This window comes from Cervus canadensis, chromosome 1 (assembly GCF_019320065.1).
Source record: "Cervus canadensis isolate Bull #8, Minnesota chromosome 1, ASM1932006v1, whole genome shotgun sequence".
Lineage (NCBI taxonomy): Eukaryota > Metazoa > Chordata > Mammalia > Artiodactyla > Cervidae > Cervus > Cervus canadensis.
In genome coordinates this window covers 20,728,774-20,751,459 of record NC_057386.1, presented here as the reverse complement: position 1 = coordinate 20,751,459, position 22,686 = coordinate 20,728,774, and the positions used below count along the sequence as shown (strand labels likewise).

Sequence of the window (22,686 nt, the reverse complement as noted above, 5' to 3'; positions counted from 1 at the left end):
GTCCTGTAGAACCAATGATCTTGAAGGTGTTTAGGCTGAGAGAAAAAGTGGCTCCAAGACCATCAGATAAAGTCATGGTGGCAAGGGACCTTAGGGACCATCTGACACAGCTGGGGAAAGGGAGTCGTAGAAAGAGCAGGCGGACCCACACGTGCTAAGAGCTAACACTCAGATCCTTCACTGTATGCAGGCACCAAGCTAAGAATTTTATAGTGACTGCCTTGTTTAAGGGGCTTCCCTGGTGGCTCAGTGGTAAAGGATCCATTCTCCTGCCAATGCAGGAGATGCAGATCCCATCCCTGGGTGGGGAAGATCCCCTGGAGAAGGAGATGGCAACCCACTCCAGTATTCTTGCCTGGAAAACCCATGGACAGAGGAACCTCCTCGGCTACAGCCCATGGGTTCTCAAAGAATCAGACATGACTTAGCAACTAAGCATGCACACCTTGTTTAACCTTTGCAGTGGCCCAGGAAGGTTGACCCTACTATTATCCCCATTTTACAGAGAAGAAAACTAAGCCTTAAGGGCAAAGTCAGGACTGAAACCTAAGTCTGGATCTGTCTGACACTGGGCTCATTCTTTTTTTTTTTCCCATTTTTTAAATTTAATTAATTTATTTATTTTAATTGGAGGCTAATTATTTTACAATACTGTAGTGGTTTTTGCCATACATTGACCTGAATCAGACTAGGCTCATTCTTTAGGCATATTTTTTCCTACAGCAAAATAGACAAATTATAAGCATCTGGCTTAAAGTAGGATCTAGTTGTGGGGATCTTAATGTGGGATCCCCAGCTATGAAAATTTAAGCCACCACTCAGAACATTTCCAACTCCCTATAAATCTCAATGTACTTTTTCCTGGTCAATTGCCCTCCATATCCCCCATCCCCCTAACATAACAATAATTCCAACTCTGTCACCACAGATCAATTTAGAGGTTCTCAGCCAGGGGCTATTTTGCTTCCCAAGAGACATTTCATAGTGTCTGGAGACATTTTGTTCTTCACACCAAAGGGATACTACTGGTATCTGGAGGACAGAGACCAGAGATACCACTGAATACCCTACAGTGCCCAGGACAGCCCCTGCCACCAAGAATCCTCCAGCCCAGAAGGTCCGTTGTGTCCAGGTTGAGAAGCCCTAGGTCAGCCTGACCCATGGATTTAATGGTTTCATTACAGCAGCAGCCTCAGAGGCATAGCCAGTTCCAAAAAGGAAGTCTTGTAATACTGAGCTCTTTCTAGTCCCACAACCACGTGATGCCTGACTCAGCTTGTGCATGTTTAACCAAGAGGCCACACAGAGGATATGACCTAGGGCCTGGGGCCAGGGTCCCTGCTGAGGAGCCTGGGATGTGCCTGAGACTCAGGGTCCACTTAGGAAGCCCACCAGAGGAGGCCTCACCTTCATGCCTAGTCACTCAGTCGTGTCCGACTCTTTGCCACCCCATGGACTGCAGCCCGACAGGCTCCTCTGTCCACAGGATTCTCTGGGCAAGAATACTGGAGTGGGTTGCCATTTCCTTCTTGAGCCAAAGGTAAAGGGCCTTGAGCTGGTCTCTCAGAAGCCCAGAATAGAGAGAGAGTTTCCAGGGTTGGGAATGGCAGACCCAGGACTCAGGCTTCTAGGCTCCACTTACCAAGGAGGCCATGATGGCCATGAATGGCCCCCTGGGAGCTGCCCTCTGCCCACAACAGCCTGAGGGGCTTGGTGGGATAGGCCAGGGGCTGGGGTGAGGTGACTTGAGGTTGTCCTGGAAACCCTTTTGCTGATTCTGCAATACCAGAAAGGAAGGTTCTGAGTCAGGGCTTTCTTGGCCTTTGTTTTCTTCAGGTGGGGAAGTGGGCCTGCATCTCCCTTCACAGGTGTCAGCATCAGGGAAAGAGCCAGGGTGGGCCGCGGTGCTCCAAAACCTGGTGAGACCAGGGATTTAGCCTTACCCCTGACCCTGCCCAGCTCTCCTGCCCCAAACTGATGGCTCAGCTCTCTCACTGAAAAGGTGTGATTCAGCCCAAAGCAGAAGCCCTCTCTCTCTCAGTGGGGATCAAAACAGAAAAGAAGGTGATTAATGGAACCTGCCAGGCCTGGAATGACGATCCTCCCGGGGCTGAAGAGCAGGTTCAGCCAACGCCCCTCAGAGGAACAATAATCACAGATCCTCTGGAGGCCCACGGTAGCCAGGACATGCCTCTCTCACAGGGTCAGGGCACAGCCCCTCCCCACCCCTCCCGAGGAGGGTATGCGATGCCTTGACACAGGAATGCCTTCCTCTGACCACGAAGTGAACCCCAGGACCCACAGAGCTGGGGACACCTGCCAGCCCTCCTAGAGGGACCTGGGCAGAGAGCCATACGGGGGACCCTGTTTCTCCTCTCTCAGCCCTGGGTCAGATGGGACAGGACCCAGTGATGGGGCTGAGGCCCTGCTCACAGGTCTAAAGCTCCCTTCTTTGCTTTCTGGCAAAACTACAGATTTAGTCCCCTCCTCTATAACGTTTCAAGGGAGGGAGAGGGAAAGCCCCATGTATGAGTAACCCTGCAGAAGAGGCTCGTCTTGACAGGTTGTCACTGAGTCTGCACAACAACAGGTGAGGGATTTTACATGGCCCCATTTTATGATGAAGCCCCTTGAGGGAGACTAAGTCACTAGTCCAAGGTCGCTGTGAAGTCAAAATTTAAGCTGGCATCTGGCTCTCGCTACCCCATCGGTTGGTGTCTCCGAGCCTTGCTGCAAACTCAGTGTCTGATCTCTGAGTATCCTATTCTGTATGTGTTAAAAAATAATAAAATAACACTAGCTAATATTTTGAACACTCTGTGAAACACTTTACATGCATGACTTTATTTGGTCCTTTTAACAACTCTATTTTTATCATCTCCTTTTTGCAGATGAGGAAATGAAGGCCCAGAGAGGCTGACTACATTGCCCAAACCTGACTATGTTAAAGCCAAGATTCAAACCTCTGGCTCTAGGGTCTGCACACTTAACCACTGCCTGGTTAATCCCTTTCGGGCCAGTGTTAGCACCGTCCCATCCAGAGACCGGCCTCTGTTGCCTTGCCATTCCCAGGCCTCCTGTCACCCAAGACCCACCTGGTGGATGGTCCTGCAGCCCACAGAGGTTAGGCCTGTGTGCTGACGGCCGGGTGATCAGCCTGTCTGCTGTCTGACCTGATTTCGGTACTTCAGGGGATTTCTCAGGTACTCACTAAGTGCAGAATGTCAAAGCCTAAATGGTTGTAGAAAATTTCCCATTCAATCACCTCATTTCACAGGTGGGGGAAACTGAGACCCAGAATGCAGAGGCCCAGGGCAATGGGAAAGGAAGAGAAATACGTGGATTTCTAGGTCGACCGCTGATTCATTGGGGGCATTTCATTGAGATGACTTCCAAGTTTCCTTCAGCAATGCCCTCTGGGGCTCTGGTTCTCAAAGATTTATCCAGAGTCACCAGACTGTTCATCTGCAGAGCTGAGGCCTAAACCCCGCTTCCAGCTCCTAACCAGAGTTCCTTGCTTGAATCTTGGATCAGGCTCCTGCCTCCTTCTCTCTCTCCCTGGACCACAGGGGGTCTGGAGCCCAGGATGGCTGTGCATGAGTGCGCATGCTCAGCCACTTCAGTCATGTCCGACTCTTTGCGACCCCATGGACTGTAGCCTGCCAAGCTCCTCTGTCCATAGGATTCTCGAAGCAAGAATACTGGAGTGCATTGCCATGCCGTCCTCCAGGATATCTTCCTGACCCAGGGATCAAACCCATATCTCCTGTGTCTCCTGCACTGCAGGCAGATTCTTTACTCACTGAGCCACCTGGAAAGCTCCCAGGTTGGCTGACCACCTTCCAAAGGGTCTTAAGGCTCCCCCACAGGAGAGAGTCACCTTGCAAAAGGCAGACCCTGCCCAGATGGTGGACCCAGGCCTTCTGGGCACCCTGCACCCTCAGAGACACCTGCTTGACACAGCAATCCTCAGGAGCCTTCTTCAGATTAGCCTCGAGGTCTCAAGGGCTTTATATTTCTACACACTCAGCTTTCTAAAATCCCTATTGTTACCACCCGGGTTCCCCAGAAACCCACAGAGGCCAGTACAGGCTTTGAATTAAGTGGACCTGAGTTCCAACCCTACGTCTGCCATAGACTGGCTGTGTGACCTTGGGAGAGTTACTCAACCTTTCAGTGCCTCAGTGGCCATAACAGAAAAACAGGCATCAGACGAGTGAGTATCTGAGAAACACCTGACACCCAGGAGCTCCCAGCAGGCAGAAGGTTCCTCTCCCCTCCCTGTTACAAACAAGGAAACGCGAGCTTCTCCTTGTCAGATGACTCATCAGAAAATTCTTTGGTCCTCCGTCCTGTGCCAGCTCATTGCTTCACCTCCCTCTCTGGGTCCTGCAGCCAGCATCGCACCTGCAGCAACCAGACAGGTAACAGCTGGTGGCATTCTGGTCTTATTTCCCCCACTCAGTCTTACATTCCCTGAAGACAGGGGCTTTGTCAAATATACCTCCGAATACCTTTCCTGGCAGAGGGCAGCGCTAGCTAACTGCCTGAAAGGCTGTTTCAGAGACACGTTGTCTGCTGGTTTTAAGTGAGAAGGAATATCTAGCAGAAATGGTATCCAGTGAGATCATCCCAGCTCCAAATCTCATGGGAAAAGCTGGCATCGTTTTATTTTCCTTCATGCAGCCAGTTGCCCATGGAGGGACAGGGGACCCCTAGGTGGGCACACGCCCAAGACACCAGTGAATATCCAGAGCCATGCCTAAGGCAGGAAGGAGCAAAAGAGAAAAAAGTTCATGCACTCATGCAATAAATATTTACTGAGAGACCCCGCTGAGGACTCAGCCGTGCGTGGAGCAGACACCACCCCTGCTGCCACAGGTCTCCCAGGTCAGGCTCCCCCCTGAGGTCTCAGGATGTAGAGCCGCTCATCGAGAACCTCAAAATCATCTCGTCCAATCAGAATCTTCCATGTAAAGATGGGGAGACTGAGACCCAGAGGGGGAAAGGGACTCAGAGTCCTCAGTGAGAAAGGTGGGCATGCCCCATGCCTGCTCTGGGAAGGCCAGTCTGAACCCAGGACACGCCCAGAGCCCTAATCCGTAGTCCCAAAGCTGCCCTCTCAGCAGCGGAGGGAGGTCTGCTGCCTGCTTCCCGGATTGGCTGGAAACTCAGCACCACCTCCATCCACGGACGGGGCAGGAGGTGGCTGTCTATGCCCGGAGACAATTTAAGGGCTCACCCAGGCATGCACTCCCCCTGGGAGTGGGCATCTCACTCCAGGGTCAGGCAGGGGACAGAACTTGGCAAATTGCAAGGGCCTCTCTGATAGCCCGTCCCTGAATCCCAGCAGAGCAGGCCAGCAGCGCTGGCAAGGGTGCTCCAAGGAGAAGCAGCCTCCTTCCCCCCAGCTCAGGGTCTGGCCTCTAGTGGAAGCTCACTGGATGAGGGATGGCTGAGCCCCATGCTGCCCAGCACTTTTGCAGACATGGTTATTTTTGCAAACAAAGTAGACTCCACTCTGGCTATTTAGGGCTGAGACCTCTCAGTAGAGGCCTGGATGTCAGTGATGCAGGAGGAGTAGCCCAGGTACCATCGTCAACAGTGGGGTGGGAGAGTGTCCCAAAGGAGCCTGGCTGAGCCCCAGGATGTCGGGGACACAGCACCTGGTGCTCTGGGCTTGAACCGCAGCGTGAGAGACCAAGGTTCCTTGTGAGGACTATCTTTCTGACCATATTGGCTGTGTGACACTTGAACAGTTTGCCCCTAGAGGTCAAGAAATGAGTTTCAGACCAGCACACTCTCTAAGGAAGGTGTCACCAGCTTCTGACACCCCGCCCGCCCCCCACCCCCGCTACCCTGGCATCAAGGAAAAAGCAAGGGTCTGGAATCGGAGAGACAGTCCCAGACCCAGTTTCATTATTCCCTAGCCTGTGGCTTCATGAATGTGATTTAGCTTCCCTGGGCCTCAGTTTCCTCTTCTGAAAACTGCTCAAGTTTCAGGCTCAAGTCTGGCCTCGATTTCCAAAGCTTTTGGGAGAGGAAATGAGACACCATCCATTGAATGCCTTGTCCAGAGCCTGGCAGGGTGCAGTGATAGTTGCTCAGTTGTGTCCGACTCTGCCACCGCATGGACTGTAGCCCGTCAGGCTCCTCTGTCCATAGAATTCGCCAGGCAAGAATACTGGAGTGGGTAGCCATTCCCTTCTCCAGGGGATCTTCCCGACCCAGGGATCCAACCCGGGTTTCCTTCATTGCAAGCAGATTCTTTACTATGGGAGTGTACAGACACTAATAAAATCCCTTTCCTCCCCACCAGCCCCAGGGAAATCTGGCCTTGAAGTGTTCATTCAGGAGACACATTCTAGATTAAATCCCCCTCAGAAAGAACGGATGCCACCTTCTTTCCAGCTAAGGTTGCTGAAAGAGGAGTTTCACCCAGTGAGACCCACGGGGTGCCTCTCAGAAGGCCTAGCCCTCCCCACAAATGATCTGATTCTCAGGAGAATAGCAGCACCTCCTTCGTGATCTTCCCAGCAGGACAAAGAAACCGGTTCTCCCTCTCCTTCTCCCTCTCCCCTCAATCCTCTCCTGAGCCCAGCCCAACCAGGGCCCAGAGTTCTCTACTTCCTCATTCCCTGCCCTCTATCAGGGGCTATGGGCTTCCCTGGTAGCTCAGCTGGTAAAGAATTCGTCTGCAATGCAGGAGACCCCGCTTCAATTCCTGGGTCAGGAAGATCCCCTGGAGAAGGGATGGGCTACCCACTCCAGTATTCTTGGGCTTCCCTGGTGGCTCAGATGGTAAAGAATCTGCTGCAATGTGGGAGACCTGAGTTTGATTCCTGGGTTGGGAAGATCCCCTGGAGGAGGAGATGGCAACCCATTCTAGTATTCTCGCCTGGAGAGTCCCCATGGACAGAGAAGCCTGGCGGGTTGCAGTCCATGGGGTTGCAAAGAGTCAAACACAACTGAGTGACCAAGCACAAGCACATCAGGGGCTGTGGATTCCAGAGGAGCCAGCCCCAGAGCTGAGGCAGCAGATCAGGTGTGTGTGGATGCCACTGCTCTAATGAGCCCTCAGGTAGAAACGGGACAGGGGAGCAGGATTTGGATGAAGAAGTGCAGTAAGGGCTGGAGTTGCTTTGGACTTGGAATTAGAGAAATCAGGGAGGGCTTCCTGGAGCTGGTGTCTTTCCCTCTTGGCGTTTTCGGTGCCTTGTAGGGAGATGGCATCTTTGGGGGGATGGGGGCCAGGTTTGCAGGGGTTCAGAGATGGGAAGTGGCTCAGTCACTCTAGAGGTCAGGTGTACCCGGCTGGAAAAGAGGGGAAATTAGGGAGCATATGCATTGAGAGCTGGAAGCAAAGGGGAAGGTCCTGGCAATTGGCTGTGAAGAACCAGGGCCTGGGATCCCAGAATAAGCCATGAACTTGGAGTCATACAGGTGTGGGGCCCAGCCCCAGCCCTGCTACTTATTGTCCAGCCATGAGGCCACTGGACTAATCATCAGCCTGACTACCTCATTTGTAAGTTTCCCATCTCAACTCTAAGTTCCCTCATCTCTAAGACGGCATAACAAAGCCTGACCACCAGCAGTTGTATTAAATGAGACCCGTGAGTGGGTGTACCTAGCCCAGTGCCACCCATACAGTGGGGAACCAGAGCCGTCTACGCAGTCAGTCATCCAGTGAGTGATTAGTCAACGTTTCGATGTGTTTACTCTGTGTTAAGTACACCACACCACTCTAAGGAACCCTGTTTCCTGATTCCATGATCACTAAATGGGGTCAGCCAGACAGCAAGTCATCCGATCAGCCTGGCTTGTCCGAGGTGACCCAGACACCCCAAAGAGTGACTGTGCAGGGAAGAAGTCAAAGTCAGGGAGAAATGGCAACAGGTGGGCCTTGGCCTTTCCCAGAGGCCACCAACCAGAAAAACTGGACATACTACTGAGAGGTATTTGCAAAAGGAAAAGCAAGTCTTTATTGCATGGACATGGTACAGACCATGAGCTTGTTACACAATACAGCTGTTTCTTGCACCTCCCTGGTCTATCGGAGGCAGGAAAGCTGGAGGGGGCAGAGGAGAGCGTGGGAAGCACCCAACTAAGAGACGAGGGACCCCTTGGACCAGACGCTCTGAAAGCAGAGCCTGGAATTTGCTTTTCCAGTCCCTCTGGCCAGCCTGGGGAGGGCAGGGGTGGCAGGGGCGAGTCCCCTGCACTGGGCTGTTAGATTTCTCTCTTCCTGGAAGAAACCACCTTCCCGTCCACAGACTCCTCAACATTGATGCGGACCTTGCCGCCACCGCCACCTCCCAGGGAGGCTGTAGAAAGAAGGGGCAAGTTTGAGAGTGGGAGATGCTCCCTGTTCTCCCTCCCAAGGTGGACAGGGTCTCGGCTGAGCTCTGAGAAGACTGGACAGCACCCCTGAGAATGGCCATCAGCCAATCCTTCCAGAGCTGCCCGGACGACTGGTGCTGAATTACTCATCAAAGAGATGGGCGGGAGCAGCGGCAGGTATGCCCTGCAGTGAGCAAGAATGTGTGAACTTTTAAGCTGCACATAAACAGGAAGTAATCATGGGCATCCATCCATAAGTACGGGGCTTCCCAGGTGGCACTAGTGGTAAAGAACCCGCCTGCCAGTGCAGGAGACAGAAAAGATATGGGTTTAATTCCTGGGTCATGAAGATCCCTTGGAGGAGGGCATGGGAACCCACTCCAGTATTCTTGCTTATGGACAAGAAGAGCCTGGCAGGCTACAGTCCATAGGGTCGCAAAGAGTCATACACAACTGACATGACTTAGCATGCATGCATCCAAAAGTACATGAAGGTGGGGCCTAGGCAGGAGCTATGCCCTGAACAAAGTTTGCTATCCTGGAAGGTTCTCCATAAGTCTTCAACCCCAGCCCTACCAGGGACTGACAGAGGTCCCACTGGAGGAGGAGGTACCTATTGGAATGTGCATCTCCCCACCCTACTTGGATGCTTGGCCTCTTTCTCCTTCCTCCCCATTCCAAGGGTAATTGTTACTTCAACAGTTCCTCTCCCCCTTCAACTCAGGAAGAGTTAAGCCTCTTACCTTCTCTGGTACCAATGCCAGCCATCCTGCAAGAGAGAGGGAAGCAGATGTAAGCAAAGGACAGAAGCTCAGGTCTGCCTACAGGGAGACAGCTAAGCAGTCTTCTCCACCCCTACCCCCATATCTGACTTCTCTAAAGGCTGGGACATCCTGCAAGCCCTCCAGACCTGCCACCCCCAAGCAGATAGAGTCTAATCTTTAATAACACCCATCTATTTCCTGTAGGAAATGGAACCAGCATCAAATCTAAGACCACTAGCCCAATTCTGTCATTTACAGAAGGCACACAGGACCAGAGAGGTGACGTGACCTGCCCAAAGTAATAGCCGATGACCAGAGCACAGAGTCCAGAACCTCTGACTCCATGTTCTGCTCTCTTTTCACTGTACACACTGCTGTGCCCTTAAGATGACTCTCCACCCTAACCCCTCACGCCCCCTCTCTACCCCAGCCCCTGCCTGGCATCCTGGCCCTCCAGCAGGCTGCGGTAAGTGGCAATCTCCTGTTCCAGCCGCGTCTTGATGTCCAGCAGCATCTTGTACTCCTGGTTTTGGCACTCCATCTCACTGCGGAGCTCGCTCAGCTGGGCCTCGATGCTGCTGATGAGGCCCTGGATCTGCTGCAGCTGCGCGGCGTAGCGGCACTCCGTCTCCGCCAGCGTGCTCTCCAGCCCAGCTTTCTAGTGGGGCAGCAGACCAGAGACACCACATCAGACTAGACAGGAAGCCATCGAGGGCTTGGGGAGACAGGCCAAATGGGTTACATGGAACCTCCCCCGGAGGAGCTTGGAAACTCTAATGCTTAAAGCAGCCATGAAGGGTGGCAGAGGTGGGGAGGGGGAGGCTTGGCAGGAGGAAGAGGGGTTTAGCAGGGAGCCAGACCATGCTGAGCTGGGACTGCAGCTCAATCTCCAGCCCCTGTATCGTGCGTCTCAGGTCTGTGATCTCCGTCTTGCTGGTCTGGATCATCTCTGTGTTGGAGGCCACCTCCTTATTCAGCTCCTCCGTCTATAGGTCACACACAAGAGAAGTGAGCTCCATGGGCCTCCCAGGGGCTCAGGAAGCTGGGGAGAGGCCCACCAGTCAGACACACCTTGCTAAAGAACCAAGCCTCGGCATCCCGGCGGTTCTTCTCCGCCATGGCCTCGTACTGCTCCCTCATTTCTGACAGCACGCGGGTCAGGTCCACGCCTGGTGCTGCATCCATCTCCACGTTGACTTGGCCAGCGAGCTGGTTGCTAAACTCTTTCATCTCCTTCAGGATGGGGAGGGTGGGCATTCAGAGACAGAGGGCGGAAGCCAGAGCCAAGTCTGGGGTCCCACGTGCCAATCCTGGCTCCATCACTAATCACTAATGCACCACGTGACCTCAGCTCTGCCCCGTACCCACCCTGGCCTCTGTTTCCCATGCCACATGAAGAGGTTTGATCACACAGGTCCCTCAGCTCTGAGGGTCTCTCCTCCTCTCTAGTCTCTGGTCCTGCCAAGGGAGAACCTCAGACAGAAGGGCCCTTCTATGAGCTCATGAAACAGACGAGGACAGTAGTGCCCTCTGGCCACCTGGCCTGGCGATGCATCAGAGAAGAAAAGGAGCCTTGGTCACCAGTGTCCCTTCCCTCCATGAGGACCTCTGTGTTGGCGGGTGCATATCTGAACCACTCAGCCCTTCAGCCAACTAAGAAGAGTCCCCAGTGGCCCCACTCTGCCTCCCACCAGCCCTAGCCCCTGCCTGATCTTCACCTCCTCATGGTTCTTCTTCAGGTAGGCCAGCTCCTCATTCAGGCTCTCGATCTGCATCTCCAGGTCAGTCTTGGTCAGGGTCAGCTCGTCCAGCACCCTGCGCAGGCCATTGATGTCGGCCTCCACGCTCTGGCGCAGGGCCGTCTCGTTCTCATACCTGGAAAGGATGAGGAAACCCAAGTGAGGAGGGGTGAGGGGTCTGGAACACTTGAGCTGGGGGACAATGTGGAAGGAGCGTACTTGAGTCTGAAGTCGTCAGCAGCCAGCCTGGCATTGTCAATCTCCAGAATGACCCGGGAGTTGTCAATGGCAGCCGCCAGGATCTGCAGGATACAGGGAGCTGGTGTCAAGAGGGCCCCTCCCTCTTCCCTGCTGCTTTCCCTGCCCTGCACCTCATGTGGGACCCCTCATTGACCATCTCCCCTCTGACACCAGCAAGAGTAGGCTGTAGGGTGCCCAGGCAGAATCCAGCCACCCTCCTGGTCTCTGGGACAGGAAAGACCAAGGAGCCAAGGTAGCAGGGAATGCCCTATGGGAACTGCCTGGCCAGGAGCAGGGTGACCTCTTGGGCTGCTCTACCAGCCTCCCCTGTGGACAACTCATGGTCGCTGGCCTCCTGCACACCTTAACGCAGCCATGCATCTATGGAACATTCCAGTCAGTGGGAACCTGGAGGGCAGCTACGGAAACAGGCGCAGGTGAGTGAAGGGTGAGTGAGGAGCTGGCAGTGTCCATATCCAGTCCCAGGTCTCCTAAGGCTTTTGCCACCCAAGACATTCAGAGGGTGAGGCAGGCGGTCCTGGCACTCAGGACTCCTAGGACCTGAGGTTCATCTCTGCACCCTTATTCTTGCAAAAGAAGCAAAGGAGTGCTCTAGGTAGAGCCCCACAGGTGTGAGCACTGCCCCCATCTCGGCCCCTACTGGTCCAGACCAGATTCGCAGGATCCCCAGCACTGCCAGGTTGAGCAAGGTGTGTTCCCACCGCATCTGGAACGCATTCCCCGCACTTGGCAAGGTTATACATCATTGCCTGGGCAGAAAAGGATTTCCCCCGGGGCAGCTGGTACCACCCACCTGCTCCCCTCTCCCTAACACTGGAGGCCTTACCTTGTCCCGAAGTTCATCGATGGTCTTGAAGTAGTGGCTGTAGTCACGCTCCGGGCTGGTTGGGCTCTGTCTCTGGTACCAGTCTCGGATCTTCACCTCCAGGTCGGTGTTGGCCTCCTCCAGGGCACGCACCTTCTCCAGGTAGGAGGCCAAGCGGTCGTTGAGATTCTGCATAGTGATCTTCTCGTTGCCGGAGAGGAGGCCGCCATCTCCACCGCCGAAGTCACCGAAGCCACTGCCAAAACCCCCACCAAAGCCACCTCCGAAGCCACCCCCATAACCACTACTGGCCCCTCCACCAAAGCCACCCCCGTAGCCCCCTGCTGACCCCGAGGAGACAAACCTGGCAGAAGAAGCTGAGATAGTACGGCTCCCACCGCCCCCGTAGAGACTCCCCCCACCAAAGCCTCCTCCCCCAGCCAGAAGGGAACCCCCCCGAGTAGAGCCACCCCCAAAAGTGGAGGAAGTCTGCAGAAACGTGGTGGCCATGGCCAAGCAGCAGTGCCGAGCTCTCAGCAGCACGAGAGAAGCTGGCAGGAGGCGCGGGCTGGGCTGGAACCTGAGGGCTGTGCCTGTCACCCCCAGCCCCGGAGCTCCTTATATACCCCTCCCAGGGGGGTGTGGGATTGCACCTCCTCCCCCAAAGGGAGGCCAACTCCTTCTGCGTTCCTGACAAACACAGCTGCCTGCACACCTCAGCGTGGCTGGTGTGGGGTTTTTCTTTTCTTCCTTTTTTTTTTTTTTAATGCAACAAAGGAGATGATTCAGAATGAATGGTGTTTTGCCCTGGGCCATGATTTTAACACTTGGATTACAGGTTCATCTCTACACTCCAAGAGAAAACCCGGAACGTAGGAACCTCGCCGCACGTCTGCCAGCCCTCCGCCAGCACTGTTAGTGGCTCAGGCCAACTCTGCCCTCGCCTGGATTTCTCTGCTGCTTCCAGCCCAGGACCCTCGCCTCCAGGCAGCTGGCTCTCAGTTTGGGAGTTCACTTCGCAGGACTGCTCCACATGATCCCTTGCACAAATCCCATGTCTCAGCCTGCCAGGCTCTGGGGATTGGTGGGCAAGGTGCATGGAAGAAGGCAGGGGCCGTGGGCATAAACTGAGGACAGGAGAGGGAGCCTGAGTCTGGTACCAGCTGAGGTGACCAGAGGGGCCAGCATCTGTCACTTCCCTGACCCTACAAATGGACTCTTCTCCTCCACCCTTCTCCTCCTCTCCTCCCCGATCCACAGACCCCCTCCTACTTCCCCAGCTCCCCCGAGCCCCCTGTCCCAATGCACTGGCATTCCCACAAAAGCCAGCAGGCTCAGGGCTGACAAGGAGCTGATTGATAATCCCACCACCTGCCAACTACGTGTCACTGAACCTTTACTTGCTCCTGGGACGAGTTGGGGCAAACCTCTGCAGATAAGATGGGAGCAAGTTCCAGAAAGCCCCTGCCTTCGCCAGCGAGAGGCATGTCGCTGCACAGCGGGCCCAGATTAACCCTGTTTGTCTTGTGAAGTGCAGCGGGGCTGGGGAGGGGCTCGACCCGAGGTCTGTACGTGCCTGAACACTGCAGGGAGGGCGGGGACGGGGAAGCCTGGCAGGCGGACTGGAGGCCCCTCTGAGATCTAGAAGGTCAAAGCACCACCTCAAAGAGCAGGCTGCTGAAGCCGAAGAGGGGAGTCCAGTGCTCAGGAGAGCCCTCTCGTCTGCCACCAGCTCGGGGGCCTGGTGTGCGCGGAGACCTGTGGGCCACTGGAATCATGGCCTGGCCCTCTGGCCTTGGCTCTGGGGTTTAGAGAGAGACAGTGGTGGGGAAGTGGGCCAGATCAGGCTGGAGCACCAGGAGGAGAATTCCTGGCCCAGAGCTGCGGCATCATGAAGCAGACGGCGCTCTGGAACCCCTCAAACCCAGGTTCAAGCCAGGCTCTATCTGTCACTGCTTGGGAACCTTGGACTTGGAAATTTTCAAGTCTCAGTTTCCTTCTGGCAACAGGTCCTCTCAACTCCTACTAATGGAGAAGCCCTGAGGCCCAAGAGCCTCCATCCTGCTCCCCATCTTCTGAGGGGCCGGATAGGGGCGTGCACGTCCAATACTTAGGACTCCCAAGTACCCCTCACCTGGGGGGACTTTTTTTTTTTTTTTTTGCCCTTGGGCATTAGATCTGCCCTGTGAGTGAGCATCTCACTCTTCCATATTCTTCCATAAACATCACCTGTGGGGCAATGCAGATCATTGTCATTATTGCTTTAATAACAGTCATCGCATGCTTCCACTGCACACTTGCTAATTTACAAAGCACTTCTACACCCATGCCTCCTCTAATCCTTATGACTCAGAAGGTATTCCCTGCCCCTATTTCAGAAGGAATGAAAATGGGGCTCAGAGAGGGGAAGCTATTTGTATAAGATGGCACAGCTAGCAAGGGGGCATCAATAGGACTCAGGGGACCCTCTGACACGTCAGTCAAACAGGGGACAGGAAAAGAAGGTGCTCCCCTCCTCTGCCAGACCCCAGAATCCTGCACCTGGGCTGGGGTGATGGAGGGGGACATCGTCCTCGTGGGGACAGGGAGGGGTTCTCCTCCCTCAGCATCATACTGAGCCAGCTGCTGAGCGCTGGGCCCGGACAGTGAGGTATTGTCTCGTGGGTGAGAGGATACTGTCTTTTCCTCTGAAAGAAAAAGTCAGATCAGCCATAGCTCATTAAAGCCTCTGCAGACATGACGGCCCCAGCAATTACCACGGGAACAATTACGTGCCATCCCCCCCCCGGGTGAGGGAGGGCTGGACCCCAGCCACCTTCTCTCTGCACCCTGACTCACCTCCAGCAGCCCCTCAAGGGGGCTTTCCCTACACACTCTCAGGCCCAGGCCGAGTCTCAGGCCCAGGCCCAGCGGCAGCTGCCCCGGTCACAAATCCCTGGTTTCGGTCCAAATGGTTCCTATGAGCTCAAGGTCCGGGCAGCCAGGACCTCCTCATTAGCACCAGGAGGGGATGGGTGGGAGAGGGCGGAGATCAAACTCCATTTGGCTCCAGCGCAGACTGCAGCCCCGGGCCCTGGAGGCTGTGCCAGTTTCTGTCCTTGGCCCACTGCAGACAGACAGGCGGTCCCCAGAACCAGCTTTCTTCCCTCCTCAGAATGGGACAGGGCAGCCCAGTGGAAAGAGCCTGGGCTGGACTCCACCTGGGTGTGACTAAACAGCTCCAAGCCAGGTTCACAACTTAAAATTGGGTCATTTTCCCACTTACATGAGGTACAGGGAAGCGTCAAAATCATGAAGACAGAAAGTGTAATGGTGGTTGCCAGGGGTGGGGAGGGAGAATGGAGCGTTACTGTTTAATAGGTATAAAGTCTCATGTTTACAAGACGGAAAGAGTTATGAGGATGGAGGGTGGTGATGGTTGTACAACAATGTGAGTGTGTTTAATGCCACAGAACTGTACACTGAGAAATGGCTGAGATGGCGAAATTTGTTATGTGTATTTTGCAACAATAAAAAAAAGAAAGGGAAAAAAAAAAAACCATTGACCGCATTAACACTGGCCCCGGCTACAGGTCCACAAGGAGCATTCGAGGCACAGGGGGAGTGGGGGAGTCTCCATGGACGTTAGAATCCTCCCTCGCCTCCTGCCCGTCCCCAGGGAGATGCTTGGGACAGAGAGAGTGCATGCCCTGGGGCCTGGAGAATGCCTCATTTCTCTTTTATTAGTTATGTGGCTGTGGATAATCAAGTCTCCTCACTCCGAGCCTCAGTCTACCAGTCGGAAAAATGGAAATAGCTCCTGCCCAGCCTGACTCGTTATAGAGTGAGATGACGGACCGGAAATGCTTGCAAACTGAAGTGATTGTGATGACCAGCAGGCTGGGAAGACCCTCCCCTCCCCCAAATCCCCTCCTCCTTCCTCTCTCTCCCTCTCCTCTACCCCAACTGCTTCTGTCAACACAGTACCTGTAGTTTCAGCTCCCAGACTGAGATGGGAAAGTGCCCCCCACCCCACCCCACCCCCACACACAAAGGAAGGCTTTATTCCTGTCACCCAGACCTGAGACCCAGTCACCAGCCCCACCTGCGTGGGCCCCGACCCCGCCCCACAGCCACATTCCTGGAGCCTCTGGGGCATAGGGGAGGGTTTCAGCTCTGACAACAGAGGCTTTCATGAACAGGGGACAAATATCTCCGGGCAGTCCCAGCCTCGGGGTGCAGCCAGGGCTCTGGTCTCTATATCCAAGGCCTCCACAGCGAGGTGGGAGGAGGGGACCGTAGGTGCCCATATCCAGGATGTCCAAAGCGGGAAAAGCTGGGGAGGTGGCAGAAGCGGCTCCTGTCCACCGGCTGCCGCAGGGGAGGCGGGAAGTGCTGGTCTGGGGTCACCAATCTGTGATCTGAAGCAAGCTAATGAGCCTACCAAGTCCCATGGGAAATGGCGAGAAAAGCACCTCCTTCCGGATGAACACCCAGTGTGGCGGGGTCCGAGGTCTCCTCATGTCAGCGCTGGGCACAGACAGCAGCAAGCGTCACTGTGTCCAGAGGAGAGTTTCTGCCTCACTTGGCCCCTCCCTCACAGGGTCAGTCTGCTGTTACGGACAGACCCACAGGCCTGAAGAGACCCGCTAAGCTTAAACGTCTCGGCTGGGGAAAGTGGGACTTATTTACCTTTAATCGGCCTCTGTTCTTGGCAGCTGAGCTATAAACCACAGGGGCAGGACCATATCCACCCAAGGGCAGAGTTGTACCAGGAAGCTGGGACGTGTGGGCCCAGGACCAGCCCCAGGCAAGCCAGTTTGGAGGTCTGTGTGGGAGGTCCGGGTCACAGCTGGGTCCTATTCCAGGCTCTGGGCCCAGGTATGGGCCGGTGGCCGTAAGAGGTTTATACAGGCTGCCAGGGGATGGATGGTGTCATTACATGTGCACGTACACGCCTTGACAGGGCAGCCTCTCCAGCCTGGCCCTGAGCTGAAGCCTGCCCTCTGACCCAAAGTCCCAGTTTGCTTCTCCTTGCATGTCAGGAGGAACTGCCTCAGGGGATCCCAGTCCTCGGCCTTCACACAGAGCACGACTGGAATGTATTGAGGAAATGGCACAGGGATTATCATCCTAGGAATCAGGGGCACAGGGGTGGCACCTGGGTTAAGAATCAGGAAATGTGGATTCTGGTCCTAGCTCTGCCATTAGCTGTTGTGTGGCTTTGGTCAAGTTATTTAACCTCTCTGAGCCTATTTCCTGCTCTATATAGGATATAACTTGTTAAGTCGCTTCAGTCATGTCTGACTCTTTGCAACCCTATGGACTTTGATTAAATGGCCCTTAGTAGGTGCTCAGTAAACATTAATTACAGATAAACACACACCAACCCTTGGGGGGGAGTTCAGTGGGGAAAAAAAAACACTAAATCTGGAAGCAAAAACCACAGTTTCAAATCCCACCCTTGCAATGCATTAGAACAGTATATATACACAGCAAACCACCTCAGTCCGACCCTGTGACCCCATGGACTATAGCCCTCCCAGCTCCTCTGTCCATGGAATTCTCCAGGCAAGAAAACTGCAGTAGGTAGCCATCCCCTTCTCCAGGAGATCGCCCCAACCCAGGGATCGAACCTGGATCTCCTTCATTGCAGGCGGATTCTTTACCATCTGAGTCACCAAGGAAGCCCTATCTCTCCATAAAATGGTAGCAATGCTTATTTCACAAGTTTGTTTTAGGGAACTGGTGAGATAAGTGAAGACCTCTGGAAAGAGGAATTATGGTAATAGCTACAGTTTGTGAGAGCCCTCCCTTCCCTTTCCTGGGACAGGGTGAACTCTGGTTTAAATGAAACCCAAACAATAAAATCTAAACAGTGCCAAGGCCAGACCCACCTCCGTGGACTGAAATAAGAAACCCAACGTCCATCTTCCCTTGGCCCATAAAGTTTTATTGGCAGGTCAGGGGGAGAGGCAAGGGTAAGGGTCCCTCCCCTCCCATGCCTCTACCCAGGGGAATTCCTTCTGCAGCAGAGCAGGAAGGCCAGGAGGCCACCGGACTCAGAGGGCCTTCGCGAGGGACAGGTCGTTGTAGTAGGCGTCCTGGCCCTCCAGCAGGTTTCGGTAGGTGGCAATCTCCTGCTCCAGCCGGGTCTTGATGTCCATGAGGTGTTGATACTCCTGGTTCTGCCGCTCCGTGTCAGCTCGCACGTCACTCAGCTGGGCTTCAATACCACTGATCAGGGCCTGGATCTGCGCCAGCTGGGCTCCAAAGCGAGCCTCCGTTTCCGCCAGCGTGCCTTCCAGGGCGGCTTTCTGAAGGCAGAAAGAGGGAAGAAGGCTCAGCAGAGCCTAGTGCCCAGAAAGGGTCCAGGCGGAGCCACCACCCAGGTTGCCCAAGGCTGCAAGGACATAAATGTGAATCCCACAGGGCAGAGGGCACCTACCATGCTGAGCTGAGACTGCAGCTCAATCTCCAGACCCTGGAGGGTGCGCCGCAGGTCAGTGACCTCCGTCTTGCTGATCTGCAGCTGCTCCGTGTGGCCAGCGACCTCCCTGTTCAGCTCCTCGGTCTGCAGTGAAAGGAGGCAGCGGGAATAGCACTGAATCAGACCCTTACCCAGGAGCATTAAGCCTGCTCTCCTTGCCACCTCTCCAGGGAGCACCTGCCTCCCCCTCCATACCTGGCTGGTGAACCAGGCCTCAGCATCCTTCCGGTTCTTCTCAGCCATGACCTCATATTGGCTTCTCATGTCACTCAGGATCTTGGCTAGGTCGATGCCTGGAGCAGAATCCACCTCCACACTGACCTGGCCACCCACCTGGCCCTTCAGCGCACTGATTTCCTGGAAAGATACAGCAGAGATGGGCATGTCAGGGCCCAGAGCCTGCTGGGCCTGAACCAGGTCACTCCCCAATACCCCGGGCCATGGAGGGAGGGGCTAGTTTTCAGGTGCAGACCTAGGACCCAGCACTGGGAAACAGATGGAGCCACCACCATCTGCTGTTAGAACCCATGAGAGCCACAATCCACACTCAGGGTCAGGTCAAGGGGGCCACAAATGTGGCCACAGTCAGAGACTACAGGCTAAAAATGTCCTCATCGGGGGAACTGGGCTAGGGTGGATGGGATGCCCAGCATGAAACCCACCTCCTCGTGGTTCTTCTTCAGGTAGGCCAGCTCCTCCTTCAGGCCTTCAATCTGCATCTCCAGGTCAGTCCTGGCCAGGGTCAGCTCATCCAGCACCCGGCGCAGGCCATTGATGTCGGCCTCCACGCTCATGCGCAAAGCTTGCTCTGTCTCAAACCTTTCAGAGGAAATAGTTGTAGTCAGGCCAGCATTTCCTCCACACCTCTGAAGATTTCCCCACCTCCCCTGGGCTCAAGGCCCCATGGGAGATGGAGAGTGCTTTAGACCAGCTGGGGCAGGTGAGGGGAGCATCCATCCCCCCCACGGCACTTAGCCCCCTAAGGGACTGCCCCCTCCCCTGCTCTGGCTTCCGCAGCCCCCAGAGCAGAGACACTCACTTGGTACGGAAGTCATCTGCAGCCAGACGGGCATTGTCGATCTGCAGGACTATCTTGGAGTTCTCAATGGTGGCACCGAGAATCTGGGAGGCAGAATGCAGGAGGTTGGCACCAGTTCAGCATACGAGCAATGCCCATCCACTTTCTTCCCAGAGGAGCAAAGGAGTACGTGTACCCCCAGGCCCCTGGAGACCAAAGCTCCAGCCACCCTAGGCTGCCTGCTCTCTGGGCGGCCTTGAAATCTGTCCAGGCCTGAGAGCTGAAACAGGAGAAAATCACTGCCAAGGAGGCTGACCCAGGAGGTAGGAGATGGGAAGGGGCAGGGGAGAACGGTAAGGCTCAGAGGGAAAAGTCTCCAAGACCTGTACCCAGGGAAACTCTTAATGGTCTTAGGTAGGCAGCCTCTAGTGATCTGCAGACCAGACGAAGCAAGAATAGGGGTTACCCCATTGTCCCACCCCTACTTTGCCTTCAGGGAAGGGAATTTCTTTTGTTGAGCATCTGCTAAGTGTCGGCACTTTGCATCTCCTCTTTCAGGTAAACTGTATTTCCTAGTGTAGGTCAGTGTTTTACAAGTGTGAAAGCACTATCCTAGATGTTTACATCTCTAGCTCTCCTCATCTGAGGGACTGGTCTAGACACCTGGCACCCATCACACAAGGCCAGGCACAAGGTGGGTCCTGGGCTATGTTGTGGGGGCTGTGTGTCTGGAGATCCAACACGTCCGCCTGCCAATGCAGGAGACATAAGAGACCGGGTTCCATCCCTGAGTGGGGAAGATCCCCTGGAGAAGGAAATGGCAACCGGCTCCAGTAATCTCTCCTGGAAAATCCTATTGACAGAGGAGCCTGGTGGGCTACAGTCCATGAGGTCGCAAAGAGTCCGACACGACTGAGCACACTCGCAAGCATTCATGGCATGTGAGTCTGTTAAACGTCCCACTGGCTCCTGAAACATTTCTTCTGGAAGAGCTCCCAGCTCCTGCTCTTCCCCGTAGGGTGGGCGTAGACCAAGCCCCACCCTGAAGGACCCTGAGCACCGCCCAGGAAGAGGCTGGAGCTGGGACCTGTCTCCACCCACGGAGCATTGGGCCTTCGCACACTGGGAGCTTGCATCCGCCCCTCTTTCACTCGGTCCAGCGGCCACAGCGAATGGCCCTCCTTGACCAGGGCCCAGAGTCGGCCTCTCCCATTCTTCCTAGAGCTCCTCTGAGTCCCGAGTGGCCCTCAGGGAGGAGGAGGCCTTCAGCCTGAGCTTGAGGGAATCCAGACCCCCGCCCCGCCCGGAATAAAGGAATGCAGAGGGCCCCAACCGCGGGCAGCAGGAGACAGGGCTGGCCTGGTGTGGACCGAATTCCTCTCTGGCCAAACTCTTGCATATTCCTGTTGTCACGGCGACTCGGGCCCAGACCTCAGGGCAGCCCACATTGTGCCCCAGCTCCTTCTGCTACTTCCGACCCCCTTTCCCAAGCCTAGCGGACCGGAGCGCCTTCTTCCTCCCGCCCCGCAACACTAACCCGCCCCGCCCTCCAGGCCTCACTTCCTGCCCCATCGTCCTGCCCCTCCTCACCTGCCCGCTCCGCTCAGCCCCACCCTGTGGGCCTCCCACATCCTAACGGGCTCGCTCCCGCCCCGCCGCGAGGTGGCTCGGGCACCCGCCGCCCTGCCTCGGGCCTCGCCCGGCCCGCGGGGCTGGGTTTCCGCGGCAGGTGCACTTCCCCTGGCCGGGCCACCGCCCACCTGGTCCCGCAGGTCCTCGATGGTTTTGAAGTAGTGGCTGTAGTCGCGGGCGGGCCCGGGCCCCTGCTTTTGGTACCAGTCGCGGATTTTCATCTCCAGGTCGCCGTTGGCCTCCTCCAGGGCGCGCACCTTCTCCAGGTAGGAGGCCAGGCGGTCGTTGAGGTTCTGCATGGTGAGCTTCTCGTTGCCCGCCAGCAGTCCGTCGGAGGTGGCCAGGGCGCCCGCATAGCCGCCGCCGTAGCCCCCGGAGGACGAGGACACGAAGCGGGCGGAGGACACCGACACGCCGCGGCCACCTGAGCCCCCATGGATGCTGGGCGCGCGGAAGGCGCCTCCCGACCCGAAGCGCACGGAGCCGCCGCCCATACCCCCGAAGGACGAGGTGGACGACGACTGGCGATAGCTGTAGGAAGTCATGGCGAAGGAGAACGAGGCGGCACCGGTCCGAGCGGCTGCGGTCGGCAGGAGGAGTGGCGAGAGGCCCTCACCTGGCGCCTTTTATGCCCGGGGCGGGCGGGGGAGGGGGAGGGGGGACGGTGTCAGGCGGCTATCTGAGCGCCCTGGAATTTGCAGACTCCTGATTGCAAATAAGGGCGCTCTCCCCATTGGTCAGTTCCTGGCGGCTCAGCTTCCTCCTCTCCCCTCCCAGGGGCCAGAGGCTCCTGCCCTCCTGAGAGCTGCCCCACTCCGAGCCCCGGCCCCACGCCCCGCTAGCACACTCACACTTGGACATCCCCGCAGTTCACATGCTGCCCCCGCCATTAAGATCACCCAGAGTTTGACACCCCCCAGGAATTACAGTCCTTCTGAGAGTACGGATCAGTCACTCAGAGTCCCCCTCCCCATCATGCTCCGAGCCCCTTCCTTATGAGCAAAATTAACTCCCCCCCACCCCCAGAAGTACATTCACCTGATTCCTACATCCCGCTGGGAATTACCACCTCTCTGAAGCTGTCCCTTGGGGCTTGCCCACACCCTGCCCGCCCCCCCTCCAAATACGCAGGTGGAGATACTCTGAGCTGCAACCTCCCAGGCCTCCTGAGACAAAGCCACCCCACCCTGTTATGGCTGGACCCAGCCCCAGGGTGACAGTAGGCTCCTGGGGACAGCTGTAGGGAGGGTTTCTGCAACTGGACTGTAAAAAGCACAATTACCCTGACCCCCAACCTGAGGGCTGATCCCCCCATTCAGCGCCTCTCACTTCCTACCCACCCCTCTACCAGGACAACCCTTTACCTCCAACTCCAAAGGCATACATTCTGAGCCTAAGTGAGTCAAGTAACTCACTCATGAGACTTTTAGTACCTGCTGCCCAGAGACAGGATAGAATCCCTCTGTCCTTGTGAGCATCTCCTAGGAGGGTGTCAAAGGCTGAATCCTCTTGTGTCTATTTGTCCTGTCCTAGTACCCGGATGGGTAGATGGATTGCCCAGAAGGGCACTCACGCTCACCGCGGAGAGTTTGGGTAATAGAGGAAGGTGCCCCTCCACTCCACACACAGCCCCAAGCCCACTGTTCAGTAGTTCCACC

The 22,686-nt window shown here is 55.6% G+C and overlaps 2 protein-coding genes across 2 annotated transcripts; both read right to left on the bottom strand.

Annotated features, from left to right (window-relative positions):
- Positions 1 to 7,956: 7,956 nt before the first annotated feature.
- KRT15 (keratin 15) lies at positions 7,957 to 12,608 on the bottom strand. Its single transcript, XM_043469024.1, has 8 exons — positions 11,931 to 12,608; positions 11,063 to 11,145; positions 10,823 to 10,979; positions 10,176 to 10,337; positions 9,965 to 10,090; positions 9,542 to 9,762; positions 9,084 to 9,109; positions 7,957 to 8,324 (listed from the first exon to the last, which is right to left on the bottom strand). The coding sequence occupies exons 1-8, from the start codon at positions 12,417 to 12,419 to the stop codon at positions 8,230 to 8,232; spliced, it is 1,359 nt and encodes a 452-aa protein (XP_043324959.1). The 5' UTR covers positions 12,420 to 12,608; the 3' UTR covers positions 7,957 to 8,229.
- A 5,212-nt stretch (positions 12,609 to 17,820) lies between these two features.
- Positions 17,821 to 21,641, bottom strand: KRT19 (keratin 19). The gene is made up of 6 exons (XM_043469047.1): positions 21,157 to 21,641; positions 19,418 to 19,500; positions 19,041 to 19,197; positions 18,574 to 18,735; positions 18,337 to 18,462; positions 17,821 to 18,205 (listed from the first exon to the last, which is right to left on the bottom strand). The coding sequence occupies exons 1-6, from the start codon at positions 21,571 to 21,573 to the stop codon at positions 17,951 to 17,953; spliced, it is 1,200 nt and encodes a 399-aa protein (XP_043324982.1). The 5' UTR covers positions 21,574 to 21,641; the 3' UTR covers positions 17,821 to 17,950.
- Positions 21,642 to 22,686: the final 1,045 nt, after the last annotated feature.